General features: G+C 34.3%; 1 protein-coding gene across 1 annotated transcript in view; it reads right to left on the bottom strand.

Annotated features, from left to right (window-relative positions):
* Positions 1-16,652, bottom strand: part of LOC129231835 (prolyl endopeptidase-like) — a 100,068-nt gene that overhangs the window by 38,062 nt on the left and 45,354 nt on the right. The window contains exons 8-9 of the mRNA XM_054866215.1: positions 8,311-8,456; positions 7,668-7,772 (exon numbers count right to left, since the gene is read on the bottom strand). Of these exons, the coding sequence (XP_054722190.1) occupies positions 7,668-7,772; positions 8,311-8,456 (251 nt within the window). The remainder of the gene's footprint in view (positions 1-7,667; positions 7,773-8,310; positions 8,457-16,652) is intronic.

The following is a 16,652-nucleotide window of genomic DNA, read 5'->3' as shown; positions in this document are numbered from 1 at the left end:
GGTTAGGCCGCCATCCTTGAAAATCCTCCTGATGCCACAATGCATGAAAATTTTTATTGATATAACTGTTGACAATCAACCAGTATGAGCACTTGTAGATTCTGGAGCTTCTCTTTCGGTTATCTCAAAGGAGTTTCAACGTCATCTGGGGAAGTTATGTTTCGTCGATCACAGAACATTCTTTTAAAAGTGGCTAATGGTAGCTACGTGAGTCCGGTGGGAATTTGTGTCCTTCGCATCACAATCAAGAACATTACAAAGCCGTTTGAGTTTACTGTAATGCCAAAATGTAGCCATAATGTCATCCTTGGTTGGGACTTCTTAAAAGCATTTCAGGCCATCATAGACTGTGGAAAAAGAAATTTATGTTTGAGGAAATAGGAAATTGAGGAATCTCGGTGAACACAGTGTTGTGTTTATGTTATGAAAGACTATTGGATTCCTCCTTATTCAATAGCGAAACTACAAGTATCTGCTCCCATCGTAGCCAACAAAGACATAGATGTTCTCATAGAAGTGAATAAGTTTCTGTCAATGACTCAAGAAGTTGTAATTTCCGCGTTCAGTCACGAACATGCTCGATAAAAATTGTGATGTGTAGGTCGCTAATGGTCAACATTTCCTTCAGAGCATACTGAAAGGCATGCATATAGGCTACGCCGAATTAATTGATAATACCGAACTCAATGCCCTTCATGAAGTACCTTCATTTGAAGATATCAGCAACAAAAGTACACCACCAGTAGATTACAACCCGATGCTAGCCCCGAACCTTAGTGATGATCAGAAGACAAAACTGCGCAAGCTTCTACAGAAATTTTCAGATGTTTTTAATTAATCCACAGATGCTGATCTACGCTGTATCCAAGTTAAACATAAAATTGACACCGGTGACCATCTTCCCGTAAAGCAGAGACCATAAAGGGTATCACCATTTGAGAGAAGAATAATCCATGAAGAAGTAGGAAAAATGCTTTAGAAGAGAGTAATCCAGCCATCTGAAAGTCCGTGGTCCTCGCCTGTCGTTCTAGTCTGAAAGAAAGATGGTAGCTGGCGTTTTTTGCGTGGACTATCACCGTTTAAACAAGGTAACAAAGAAAGACGTTTATCCCTTACCTGGGATTGATGACACATTGGATTGCTTAAAAGGAGCACAGTTTTTCTCTTGCATGGACCTGTTTTCTGGCTATTGGTAGATCGAAGTTGATGAAAAAGACCACGAAAAAACAGCTTTTGTCACTAGTGAAGGTTTGTACGAATTTAAAGTGATGCCATTTGGACTTTGTAATGCACCAGCAACATTTGAAAGAACGATGGACAATTTATTACGACACCTAAAATTGCAAATGAAGGTGTAAAACCTGATCCTGATGAAATAAAAGCAGTTCAAGAGTTTCCTACTCCGAAGAACATCCATGACGTCATGAGCTTTCTTGGGCTTTGCTCCTATTACCGACGCTTCATCAAGGACTTCTGCTATTGGGCTCAACCGCTTCAAATTTTACTAAAAGGGAATTTGTTAAACTGTGAGCTTTTAAAAGTGCTCAGCTTATTAACTTTAAGTGGAAGCTCAACCAGGACGTATGATACTTCTTGAAAAAACATATTTATCTTGTGCAACATCATGAAGAGCCAAATTTAAAAAGTAACTTGTTTATTATGGCTATGATATATACAATGACATGTTAAAGGAAGTATTGAGAATACGCTCCTTACATTATTAAGTTGCTCATAACACTTTAAATGACTTCTGAATCTAACATTCTAAGTCAAAGTATGAAACGTTAAACATACTGACCTATGATATTCATATCAAGAGCAGTAAGCCGAAACTATCGGCAAAAACGGACAGACTCAACTGAACTGCCGAAAGAAACAACCAAGTCTGACTTGGGTTGCAAATTGAAAAGGGAAGAGAATGAAGCAAAGTGCCGGGAGCTTAAATGCTACCGGCAATTTGCATATTCTGCTGACGCGATCTCGTTGCAAGAAGGAATGAACGAATGAAAAAACCTAATGCAAATTAAGGTTGCCAACACTTTTGGAAAATAATTTACTTCCTTTCGTAACAGAATTCCAAATGTCGCCTTCACAAGAGAATGCTTTTGAAGAGTTAAAAACAGCCCTCATTTCCGACCCTGTTCTAGCTTTGTTTGATGTAACTGCTCCCACAGAATTGCACACCGACACTAGCGGCTATGGTATCGGTGCCGTGTTAGTCCTAAACCAAAAGAACAAGGAAAGAGTCATAGCTTATGCATCCAGAACTCTGTCAAAAGCAGAGAAAAATTATTCCACAACCACCGAATGAGAATGCCTTGCCGCTGTATGGGCCATTATGAAAGTCCGTCCTTCGGGAAATCCTTCACTATTGTAACTGACCATCATTCATTGTGCTGGTTGGCTAATCTAAAAGATCCTTCCGGAAGATTAGCGAGGTGGGCCTTGAGACTCCAAGAATAAGACATCTCTACAAAAGCGGAAATAAACACAATGACACCGATAACCTGTCAAGAAACCCCATTGAAGACAGCTCCAATTTCGATGACATTACTTCTATCTCCTCCTATGTTAATTTCGCGAATGAACAACACAAAGATCCTGAGTTGCTCAAATACATCCAATCTAATGCACCTGAGAGGCTACTACTGTCTATGAAAGTAGATTTTGAAGCAATCAACAAGATTTTATGCAAGAAAAATTTCGACCCTTCAGGAAAATGGTGGTTGCCTGTTATCCCCAAGCATTTGTGATTCGAAATGCTGCGACATTTTCACAATGCATCAACAGCTGGCCACCTTGAATTTGTGAAAACCTATGACAGACTACGAAAACGTTTTTATTGGTCGGGACTTTATTGCAGTATTCGTCATTATGTAATACATAGTAAAAAATGTCAGAGAAGAAAGTTTGTTCCTCAAAAACCACCAGGTGTCTTAATGCCTATTCCTCCAAATAAGGCACCTTTTCATCATGTTGGTATGTATCTGCTTGGACAGTTCCCCAAATCAAGAGAAGGTAACAAGTGGATTATTGTATGTACCAACTATTTTACTCGCTTTGCTGTAACAAGAGCTCTACCATCTGTTGAAGCCCCTGAAGTCGTGAAGTTTGTGGTTGAAGAAATAGTTTTAAAGCATGGAGCACCGAGAACCATCATTACCGATAGAGGACAAGTCTTCCTTCTTCTTCTTTTTCAGCACTACAGCCTAGGGCAGGCCAAGACTGTCTCAATCAGTTTCCTCCATCCCGCCCTGTCAGATACAGATTTCCTCCATCTACTGAGACCAACAGTTTCTAAGTCTTTTTTAAAACAGTTTTAAAATTTTAAGTCGGCACAGTCGAGCCATTTGGTTGGTGAGCGGCCCCTCTTGCGCGCACCATTTGGAACTGTGAAGGTGACTTTATGTGTTGGGTCCGTACTACCTAGTCTAAAGAGGTGCCCCAGCCATCTAATGTAATTGGTTTTAATAAGTGGATAATATCTGGCTGTTTATAGAATTTTTTATATATCTCAAAATTATAGAGAGTGCGCCATCTGTTGTTTCCTGGACAGCACTAAAAATCCTCCTCAAAATTTTCCTTTCAAAAACCATCAGTCTATCTTCTGATTTAGTTAAAGCCCAGCACTCAATTCCATAAGTTAGGACTGGTCTTAAAAGGGTCTTGTATATGTTTATTTTTGTACTTTGGCGAAGAAGTTTACTTTTTAATTGGCTTTTCAAACCAAAGTAGCAATTGTTTGGCATAGTGTCAAGTCTTCCACTCAAAGCTTATTTCCGAAATTAATAGATACTGCAATGTGGATCATTGAATGACAACGGCGTACCATCCCCAAACCAACGGCCTAACTGAACGTCTGAATAAAACTTTAGTTGATATGTTATCAATGTATGTCAATGTAGATCAGTAAAATTGGGACGAAATATTGCCTTTTGTAACATCCGTGTACAATACCGCTTGTCAAGAGCTCCCGGCTATATGTCTTTTTATCTAGTACATAGACGTGAAGCAGAAACAACATTAGACACTATGTTTCCTGATGTTCCAAATAAAATATCTTTAGACTATATTGGTTGGTTAGTAACTCAAGGCGAAGAATCTAAGCAACTCTCTTGTATACGTACGCTGTAAGCTTAAGAAAAAGACTCTTGACACTGCAATGCAAAGCATAGAGAAGTAAAATATTCATCAGGAGATTTAGTATGAATTTACACCCCCGTTCGTAAAGTTGGACTTTCGGAGAAACTGCTAAAAAGATATATTGGACCCTATCAGGTATTAAGACAACTATCCAACAAAACGTATGAAGTACAAGATTTCGACCCGATGTCCAGAAGGTGGAAACTCCATGACGTTGTACATGTTTCACGAATGAAACCTTACTACCGTCCAGAAAACCAGGAAACTGAGTTTCAGGTCGGTTTAAAGGAATCTCAAACAAAAGAATCATCTCAAAATAGACCCCTGACCAGGACATCCAGATGTGACGAAGAGTACACAGGACCTGTTATACGTTCACGATCAAAGACAGTCATCCGACAGCGAGACGCTGTTGCTTTAAAGGAGGAGTAATGTCATAAATCGCTCAGTAAGTGAGCGCCCGGCTGGCAAAACGGCTAGAGCGCTGAACTGGGAATCGGAAGATTGAGAGTTCGGTCCTCAGGTGTGACTTTCTCGTTGATTCCTCTTTTACTTTTCCTTCCTTTCTCGAAGTTTGTAGAAATGTGTAAATATATGTAAATAGCCTTAATTTGCATTGTTCTCGAATGTTCTTAAGTTTCTGTATAAAAACCTCATCTCAAGCTGAGAGTGTGTGGTTGCGATATTGTAGCCCGATAGCTCGCTTGTTTAGAATAAACTAGCTTTCATCTCTACAGTGTAATGTATACTCAATCTTCGTAACAATATTAATGTAATCATTTTTAAAATTTGATACATACAGTGGCTCCAAAAAGTGTTTGTACACTTTAAAAACTTGTAGTAAAAGCAAAATCTGCTGAATTTGAACATGAAGTCCACTATTTTTTGACATCATCTCTATATCATTATAAATATAATCCAGGGCTTAAAAAAAATATATCGACTGATTTTCTCTTTGAAATGGAAAAAAAAAAAACAAAAACAAACAAACAAAGGTATACTCCATATATGTCGTATACTCTCACACATTTCTTAGACATATTATGTATATGATTGCATACACATACTGTGCATAATGGATTACTGGGAGTAGTACACCCTCAGAAAAATTGAAAATTGATGGGAACATCACAGCAGACACCATTCTATATGATTGTTTTTTATGATAGTTGGGGCAAATCGGTTCAAAATATTGCTAAATTAGTTAAATTATATCATTCTGTAGAGCAGTATGCATAGCTGCTGAACAAATTCTTAAACGTGAGACATTTTAAAGCTTTCATCTCAAGTGCAAAAGTAAAGAATCTTATCATTTGTGCAAAACTACAGCTGTTGCAAAGCACAAAAACTTTGAAGAAACTCAAGCAGTTAAAAAAAAAAAAAACAAGAAACTTAGAATTTCAACTTAAACCACTCCATTTCATTGAGGACTTAAAAGACTTCATACATCAGTGATGCAATATTTATCTTTTATCTCGTTAACCTGTGACAAAAATGGATTTTAGCTTAAAAATAATAACAAAGTTGCCAGTACTTTCTTTTTTGAGAAAGACTTAACTAAAAAAGATAAAAATGACATTTTTATATCGTTTGGCATCTATAGGATTGGTGAGAAATTGAAGAGCTGTTTCCAAGTCAGCATTACTTTGGCGATAATTCTCTAAATATTGCAATATTTTTTTGGCAACATTTCTGATGATAACAACTACCCAACAGTCAATCAGAAGTGACCCGTATCTTTTATATTTATATACATAGAATCATACCAGATATGATCGGATTTTAATAGTATAGATTATTTTTCTCAAAATATATGATGTAGGGTTAACCGAGGGATTGCCACCAGCTCTAATATTTGAGTCAAGGAAACCGGTTAGCCGGCCTCACAGCTCCTGACCTGTAGCGAACGATGCTATAACCAATGCCCCGAATGGATGGCAGCCATTATGCTCGTTTTGTTCTTACAGTGACAAACGTTGTTTTGAAGAAGTTAGATCTTATTTTAAAATTTTGAATAAGCTGAGGTATGTATCTTTAGATGCTACAATGCCTGCATTTGCTATGAATAACCTTTAACTAGATATTTTAACCTACATTTTAATCAACAATATTGATCCCCTTCCATTTGTTTTGATGTCTTTAAATCTACATTTCTTCCATCTTGTCAGATCGAGGTTATGAGGCTACCTCTCTGGGGGTGATGCTGCCATGGGGATCAATATGGTGGCGGCATCACCCCGGAGGCGGCTCTCCACTGTATAGGTCAAAATTTCCCCAAGAGACTCCCATATAGTTGGTAACAATGTGATAGGAACAAGGGACCCTCAGCGGTGATGTGATGTATAGGTCAAAAGTAATTTTTTGAAGGAACGAAAATGCGCTTTGTATACTGTGCTTAGTAAAACCAGAGTTAGGTAACAGAAGACAGTCTTAACAGAAGAAACTGGTGAAGAGAATAATCTTGTATACGCAAGCAATACATCTGAAGGTTATTTACTGGATGTAGCACTTTGCTCATCAAAGACCATTCAAGATGTGCCACAAAACACGTTTCTTCAATCGCTAGAAAACTTCTCACCAATTCTAAAATTGGCAGCAGAAAGGGTAAAGAAAAGTTCTAAAAGGAAAGGCCACTTGCCAATTCTAAAGAGAACCCCAATGAAGGCAGCTTTAGAAGAAAAAGTAGCTAAAAGAAAGGAAGAGACATTGAAAAAGAAACAAGCCGAAAGGAAATCTGCAGCAAATGTTTTGGGAACGTCCATCAAAACTGAATCCAAGGCAAGGAAAGAGAAAGCAGTGACAACATGGTAAAAGAAAATGAATAAATCTGTTGAGAAAAGGGGCAAGCAACTTTTTAGTATTGAAATGTCTTCAGATGAGGAGGACATCGATGTCAAAAAGTTGTGTGACAACGACAAAAATGATGATATTTTTGATCCAAGCTTTCTACTTTGTGCTATACGCAATGAATATGGAACTAACAAACTGTGGTAAGTGAGTGCATTCAGAGTGTAGTGATGCTGCAAAGTTGAAAACTACATTTGTGAATTTTGTAAATTTTAAGAAAATCAGATGAATTCAAAATACCTTTTTTTCGATTGTATAAACTAAAAATGTCATTTCTTTTCCTTTTCAATTCCTATATTATAATGTGAATTGCATATATGGTTTTCAATAAATTTTCTTTCTTATTCTTTTAGTCATATTGGCACATGGAGTCATTACCTCAGGTCCGTGGCGGGATTACCCCAGCTCCCAGGGTAATGCCGCCATACGCAGAGGTTAACAAAAAAATGTTTTATTACTTTCTTTTATAGATTTATTAATAAAAAATTTTGTATACATTCTTAAGATTGCATACAATGTTCCAAAATATTGATCTAGCTCATAAATACGATTTTTGATGGTGATAAAAATTGAAGCTCCTTAAGGTGGCGGCATTCCCCTGGTTTACCCTACAGTTATTTTTTTAAATAAAAATGATAAAAATAGTTGATGTAAGTGAATAAATTAATGCAACATACTTTAACATCTTCTATATAACACAAAAGCAGCTTGTCTTCATTTACACATAAAGCCCATTCTAAAACATTTGCTTTGCTTTCAGGCACTAGATCAACCCAGTTTTCCTATGGAAAAACAATTAACAATAAAATTATTTTATAAAGAGCTACAACTTAAATTAAAAGATCATGTAATGTGTATTAAACAAACATATTGTCAAAAAAATTTTGTTGGCAAATTTAAAAAATAAATAAATAAATAAATGGATTCATCTATAGTTTAGAACATGGGTGCAAGTTTGGTGAAATGTTCAAGACGGAAAATATTTTGAGCCCCCCCCCCCCCATGCATGTGTGCTAAACAAATTTTTTTAGAATTTGTGTTTTGTTTGAATTTTAAGTTTTAGACTTTTGCATCAATATGAACCTAGTTTTAAGCGGGTTTTCTCTTTCTTTTTTTGCATCTCTGTGTGTCTTTTCAGTACTTTTTTCATCTTGTGAAAACGTAAACAACAGCCAAAAATGGGAAGGGGGGGGGGACAATAAATTAAGACAGTCAAAATTAGACAGTAAAATTATAACTTCAAAATAGTCACATCTATTCCATATGGAATTTTTTCATAAACGGCAAACAAAAACATCCAATTAAAATCTCTAAACTTACCTCTTCAGGATTTTCTATGTCAATATTCACTAACCGATAAAGTGGAGCGTTTCTATCAGTATGCACAGTGAATATGGATCCTGTATTTGTTACATAGTTGTATTCTGCTTCAAATTTGTTCACAAGGCAACGAAATGGCAAAAGTCCTAGAATAATTTGTAAACACATTCATATATTTAGGAAAAAAAATCTTGCTTATTTGCTTTGCTTAGAAATCTTGCTTTAGACATGAGAGGTTCATATGGCAGAAAAATATGTTAAAACCTTTTCAATGGTGCATTACTAGAAATAAGTTATTTTTCTAAAAATAATTACAGTAATAAAACAATATAACTAACCAATATATATATATATATACTAGGGGTCTATTGCCCCCTGCTCGCTAACGCTCGCCAACCCCCGGAACTGCTTACGCAGTTCCTTCGGATCGCTACGCGATCCGAGCTCGCTACGCTCGCTCACCGGTCACCAAATATTGGTCTAGCTTTATCTGTATCAAAAAAAAGTAGTTTTTCTTTTCTTAATATGAATATCATAACACTTATGATTTTCATACATTTAAAAGGGGACAATTACTTTGACATGCAACTCGTGCATTGGATTATTATAAAGCAAAAGTTTGCAATACCATTATCTTTTGAGAGAAGTATGCAAAGGAACATTTTTGTACTAAAATTACAAACATAATATAATCTTTCTTTCCTTCATTTACTGAATGCAAAAGAAATTGCAGCGAAAAAAAAAACCCCACAATATTAACACACTTAAAAACATTTCATAGTCATTAACTATACTATGTTCAGTGTCAAAATATATGTACAGGGGTCTGTCCAGGATTTTTCACAGGGTCCGTTTTTTGTGAAAAATCAAATAATTTTGTGAAAATAGAATTAATTTTGTAAAAATAAAAAAATTTCGCAAAAAAATTTTTTAGAATTTAGAGATGGCACAAACTGCATCAATTAAACTTAAAAGTTGAGTGTTTTCCTCTTCTATGACGAGAAAATCATTCTGGATTTTTTTCGGGGGGGGGGGGGGGCATCGCTCTTTCAAGTATCAATATGTATCTATCATTCTGCATTATGTTAAATTATACTAGATATATTTCTGTACAATATTTAAAATAATTGTAACAAAAATATAAATAAATAAAACAAAGTTCAGAATAGGGTTCAGCATTCAACTTTTTGACCCAAGACACTCTTAAAAAGCACAGAATTTCGTTTAAAACTTATAAATTCCGTGATTTTAACAAAAATAAAAAGATATTTCAATTGTTTACCTCTTAACAAAGCGTAATAATCATCAAAAATTCGAAAAATCGGATTCCCATAGCGGATGCAAAGAGATAGCAATTCTCAAAGTGAAGGCATCAAAAGCATAAAAACGGCTTGTAAAAGAAATATTTTTGATAAAATTATTTTAAAATTGCATTTTAGAGTCCTATGATAACATATCATTAATATCTGTGGAAACAGTTGACCCCCCCCCCCAAAAAAAAATAATAATAAAATAAAATAAACCATCTATTCAGCATTTTAATTTTTGACTCGTAACAGAAAATGGAATCTTGCTTTAAAAACTTGAAATGAGAGTTCTAACAGAAATAAAGAGACTTTTCATTTATTTGAATCCTAATAAAGCGAAGTTAGCTTGAAAAGAGAACAAAATATGATTCTCATACCGGATGTTAAAAGATTGCATTTTTCAAAATGTAGACATCTAAAGAAAAAAAAAACGGTAATTAAAAGAGTTTATTTAAAGTTAATCATCCTTGTTAGCATCGAAAAATCAAAACCCATATAATTTTCTCCCAAAATAACAATTAAACATCGCACCGCACCGTAAAAACACAAATATTGACAAGCCAACAAAATGATGAGAATATTTTCTAATCAAGCCATTATAAAGGTTCAACGCCAGACGCTAAGTGGTGATAGTTTTGAAGTTGGTAACCCTATCTGAAGCGATCATATTTTTTCCTCACCCTTACTATCCCTTTGCAGTTCGAGGTTCATTTCACAGATATATATTTATTATTGTTTATTAAATCATGAGTGGAGAAAAGTGCTTACCAATGCCTTTTCAGAAAAGTTTACAACAACGTCGCTGCTAATTAGCTGTGATAAAACAAACAACCATTATATTTATTTGGCAGTAGCAATTATTTATCGCTTGCAGGAGCATCGCAAGAGTTCCGATTTTTTTTTTCTTTTTTTAAAATTAGCCGATTTTGTATTAGCTGATCCCTCTAATTTGACTTAAAAAAAGGTTCCAAAAATTATCGTACAGAAATATGCGTTATTTTGCTTTCAGATTTGCTCTTTCAATAAACAATTTGTGACAGATCTGATCTTGTTTATCAGAATTTTGTGAAGGGTCCGTTTTGTTTGATCGGTATTTTGTGAAAGGTCCGTTTTGTTTGATCGGGATTTTGTGAAAGGTCCGTTTTGGTTGATCGGAGTTTTGTGAAGGGTCTGTTAACGGACCCAAATATCCTCTGGCCAGACCCCTGGTGTATATATATGTTTCAAAATGTCTAACAGTTGCAAAGAGCAAGCAACTTCTGACATTCTCTGAAAGCAGTGATTTAGTTAAAAAAAAATGTTAGAATGAGTGTTTTAAAAGTCAAGCAACCAAATCCAGTGGCACGACAGCCTATGAGGGCCAAGGTCTACTGTACCCATCTCACTCCTTCTAACCAAGGGCTCTGGGGTAGGCAGATGTTCCGGTTAAGAGGTCAGCCTAACGCGGAACCCCCGGTGTTTAGTTCCCAAGCATACTTGGAACTTATTTTATCGACCCACTGAAGGAATGAACACCTGAATCAATCATGCCCAATCCGGAGATCGAACCCGGACCTGCAGTGTGGAAGGGTTACCACTGAGCCTCTGGAATTCAGAGCACTTGAATATAATTTACGAAGAAGAGAGCAGTGGGCTACGGAGTCTTTAGATGAAAGATCTGAACGCAGATTGGTCAGAAATGCTGCCGATATGCTAAGGTGCACAAATTTATACCATCTTCAAATCGAGAGAATTTTGCAAGTGTTTCCGAATACATTTACGGACTAATCATGCACTTTACTGGAGGAAAAGGGTTGACCTAAGACTGATAATTATAAAACTGCAGAAAAATATTATTGTAGCAAAAAAAAAAAAAAATAATATAACGCTAATATTTCTCATACTCGGATACCATTTATTTCATTCGATAGCAATATGCCTTTTAAATTCAAACGTAAACAATTTCCTGTTAGATTAGCCTTCCTAATGACTATAAATAAAGCAGATGGTCAGAATGATTTTGTGAAAACATATTAGCAGTAAAATCAGGTTTCCAAATTTGTTACTTTACTTTGTCACTGTGGCTCAGTTCTTAACATCAATGGAATTGCAAAAGTATGTGAAATGTTTCGCTCTTCAGGTCTTCACGATTCAATTTGTTGCTTTACTTTGTCATTGTTGTTCAGTTCTTAACTTCAATGCATTGCAAAACTAAGTGACATGTTTTGCAATGAGAATTGTCCAATAAATTCATTTAGTCTATGTGGAATAGCATAATACAGTGAAGCACGGTTTATACGTTTCTCTTCTATTCGTTTTTATCAATTATACGTTTTTTAAATTGTCCCTGGAGGGTCTAACATACATTTGCTTTACAAATTATACATTTTTTTCATCTGTACGCTTTTTTCATAGTCCCTTCAAAAACGTATAAGCGGTGCTTCACTGTATATAAAAAAAATGTGGTTGTAAAAAAAAATAAAAAAATTCAGTATTTACAGGTTGCAGTTAGTTAAGCTTGACCACGAAAAGAAGGCGGATGACCTTGAAGGGAAACATCATTTGTCATAGGTAGAATCTTCCAGAAAGCACCAAATAGTAAGAGGCATGGTCTCGCTAATCCTATCTATTCCAAAATAATAACAAACAACGTATTACAAATGATGTTTTTGCATTAAGGTCATCCACCTTCTTTTTGTGGTAAGCTATAGCAGGGCTGTGGAGTCGGACTGGTTTTATGGTAAAGGAGTCAGAGTCGAAGGTTTAAAACTTCAAGAGACGGAGTCAGTAATTTTCTCTCAAAATTCGCAGCTCTCCCAATATTTGAGGAGTCACAGCCAGAGTGAGACTAATTTTGGGTAAAGGAGTCGTAGTCTCTAAAAATTCTGTAGTCAGAGTAAGACATTTTTCCTCTGACTCTGCAGCTCTCGTAAGCAGGGAACTTTAATTTTTGTAAGCACTATGGTTAAGGGAAAACCTTTCGACATCAAGATTAACTTTGCAAAGGATTTCAAAAAAAAAAAAAAAAAGAGAAGAAAATCATAATACTTCTCTGCATACACGATAGAAAATTTCTGGGTTTTCAGATACTATGACTCTTGAATGCCTTACATATCTGTCATCTGCCTTACATATAATCTTGAAAAGTGGTTTTGTCAAATCTAAAATTTTTTTATCAAAAGTTTGACTCTGTGCGTTATTTATAGTTATTAGGGGAAGGCTAATCTAACAGGAAATTGTTCACGTTTGAATTTAAAAGGCACGTTACTATCGGATAAAATAAGTGGCATTCGAAGATAAGTATCAGTGTTATTATTAGCATTTTTTTAAAATAAAATAATATTTTTCTCCGGTTTCATTACTATCACTGTCATTTCTACTCTATTCACCGGTAAAGAGCATCATTATACTGGAAATATGTTTGATTACACTTACAGAACTCACTCGATTTGCAATTCGCGGTTCACGGCGTGCGTTTGCGCGCCTAATCCTATCGGCAGCATTTCTTACCGATCAGCGTTTAAATCTTTCATCTAAAGACTCCCAAGCACACTGCTCTTTTCTTTTTAAATTATATTCAAGTGATCGAAAACACTCATTCAAAAATCGAAATTCTAACGCTAGACATCTAACGCTAGAAGCGAGTCTGCAGCACTTGTAAACAGCGATCGTAAACAAAGCGGATCGTTGCCAACGGAGAGAAAGAAATAAAGGCTCGTTTTGCGCCACGCATAAGCGTTTTATATATATATATATATATATATATATATATATATATATATATATATATGTGTGTGTGTATATATATATATATATATATATATATATGTGTGTGTGTATATATGTATATATATATATATATATATAGATACCATAAAGACACTTTTCCTTAATTCAGAAAATACTATGATAAGAAAAATTAAAATACCACTAAAAGATTTTTATTTCATGTGTTTTTGGCATGCAGTCTTTAAAGCTTAACTCATAATTTAAAATTGTCAGAAAATGAGTTCATGCAGTCTGTTTTTTTTCCTAATTACATAAACATTTAACCTCTTTAAGAATCTGACTTTTTTTGCGAGAATTGCACAACACTATCATATTATCAAATTTTTAATAAAATATAAGAATCTTCTCTAAATTATGTTTCTTCATGCATTCATGTTGAATTTTGTGATTTTAATAGTTCTGACAGGAAAGTTTTTTTTTGTGCAAATTAAAACCTACTCCACAGCAATGTAATCATGCATACTATTTGCAAAAAAGTGCACATGAACTTTCATTTGCACTAAAAGAAAACATAAAATGTAAAATACAATACTACTCAGGTGCATAACATTTTTTTTTTTTAATAAAGCTAATAATACAGAAAAATGAATAAACACTTTTGTGCTTGAAAATTAAATGAATGAATTACTAACGTTTAGATGCAATTTTTGTGCATCAAGACATTAGTAATTTATTCATTTAATGTAGAATAAGTCTGAAGGTATACCATAAATGTACATTAAAATAATATCACTAGAACACATAATCTTAATGAGTCATTAGTGGCTTGGCAAAATTTAGAGTGCTATGTTAGTGAAGTCTTTGATTTGAGTGATTTTAACATAAACAAAAAGGGAACAATTTTGTACAACTCATATTACAAACTTTATCAACAATTCTCAGAAATTAGGAAGAATTTTATCACTGGCAATATGAGTTAATTGGCCAGAACATCAGTAAAGAATAAAAATGTGTGTGTTTTGTGCCTTGATAGTACTTCATAAAATAACTTGTATAAAGTAAAATTTTTGAGCAGAAAAGGGGGCAGAGAGAGAGATTAACAGAAAAAAGGACTCTTGATATAAACAAAAAAGATAAGGTTTCAGGGAGAACCTTTTAGGAAATACCTTATTAGGAACCAGCAGCAGACTTTAGGGGGGGGGGGACAAGGGCACGATTACCCTCGAAAAGTGATAATAAAATTTAACTATTTCATTTATTATTTTTAAAATGTTTTTCTCTAAGGAATTTCTTTTTAAAGTTATTTAAAAAGAACACAAAACACACAAAGCATATTTGAACAAAAGCATTTTTGTCTGCAAAAGAAGTAGTACTGAGTCAGAGACCAGAGCAGCATATTTTAAATTAACTTGCTGGTTTTGAATTCAAGGGACTTTCAAATAAACAAAGAAAAGTGCTCCTGGGAATCCCAAAGCACACATATACAATAAATTTAAAAATAAACTGTCAAGATATTGTTTTGTTACACTTGATAATGCTGTTTTGTTCAGCAAATAAGGCTTGAAACCTATGAAGCAGATTAAGTAGTTCATTATTTTTGGAATACACATACATTAAAGTAGTTGAATTGTTTACAATAGATAACGTCACCTCCTAGGGCAAACATACTTCAAATGTGTTTTTGATATCTGTGTTCCCCTTGTAGACTTATCATCATATCACACACCTCATGCAACACTGCCACAAGTCAAAAATTTTTGATTTTGAGTTATATACAAGTCCTGGAGCATTTTTCTTAGTTCTATTAAATTGCAAGACAGCCACAAACGAAAAAAAAATTTAACCTTATTTTTGAGGTGTGTCGGTGTGTTACTATAAGAATTTAAGCTAAGTGGCATTACATTTAAATTGATTTTTCTCGAAAAGTAGTTTTTGCAGATGTGGCAGTGTAGTACTAGGTGTGCGATAGATGCAAAATATTAAAGGCACCAATTGTGACTACAAAGGGCATCATTTCCCAACCTTTTTCAACCTGTGAACTATAGAAAATTTGAAAAACATTTCACAGACCAGCTAGGCTTTCATCAACAAAAAACTTTGCAAGCTAATTAGTGCTGTTACCTCAGTTAATCTTAATATTCTTATGATGATTTGCTTAAAATAAAATTTAGATTCTAAGATGTGATCATTCTGACTATTATACACAGAGCAGCCAACTTTTGAAAATATAAATTCGTAGCAGGGTCATTCCACGTCAAGTGATCCAAAATTTGAGAGATTTTTTTCACTCACATTTTTGGATTTCTTAGAAATTTGGCTGATCCATTGTACCCTTTAATATAATCAAAAGTTAAAATTTTTTTAGATTTTTATCTCTTTTATTTTCCTATTTGTGAGACTTTGATTTTTGGAAAAACCCTCTTTTTTTCACGGATGCTTGAACATAAAATGGACGATAACTCAGCACCAAATATAGATAGAAAGATTTGGTAAAAAGCATTTTAAAGTACATTCGTTGATGTTTCATATAATATGCAACATGACTAATTTTGTAAAAAATTTCATTTTTAAAATTAAAATTTAAAATTCTCAGAAAACATATAATAATTTTTTTTTTGAAAATTCCCAAAAGATTTTGTGCATTTCATCTTTATTTGTGCAAAATTTCAAGTTGGGATCTCAATGGGATCACGTTTTTATGAACTTTTAAATAAAATTCGACTTAAGAAGTAATGATATTTTTCAGATTATACTTAGTTAATTATGGGGATTATCTTACTGGTGATGGTCAAATGAGTAGTAAATAAACATGACTATGCTTGAAATGAACTGGCATGAACTTGTAGATTGGTAAGCCCCCCCCACCCCCCCCCCCCACCCCCCCCCCCCCCCCGCGTAGCACCACCACTTTTAATCTTGTTTTAAATTCTTTTTTTAGCTTTCAAAATGTAAAAAAATAAAATAAAACAAAATGAATAATAAACTTATTTTAATGGGGTAAATGTTCTTTAAAACAAGACAAAGTATATCCCCTCCTCCCCCTACCCATACATATGATTAACACAATACTAGTATCACGCTTTACCTGGGGATTGAATTGAGAATTATTTTTTTTGCCATATATATATATATATATATATATATATATATATATATATATATATATATATATATATATATATATATATGTGTGTGTGTATATATATATTAGGGGTGGTCCTTATTTTTGAAGTTGTAGATATTTTACACGACGCCCCCTCAATTTGTTCCATTATACAAATAAATGATCCATGCAAAATTTTAAGTCAATCCATGAATATTAACACG

Source organism: Uloborus diversus, chromosome 10 (genome assembly GCF_026930045.1).
Source record: "Uloborus diversus isolate 005 chromosome 10, Udiv.v.3.1, whole genome shotgun sequence".
Taxonomy (NCBI): domain Eukaryota; kingdom Metazoa; phylum Arthropoda; class Arachnida; order Araneae; family Uloboridae; genus Uloborus; species Uloborus diversus.
The sequence above is the reverse complement of the archived record's forward strand: the minus strand, read 5'-3'. Positions and strand labels throughout refer to the sequence as shown.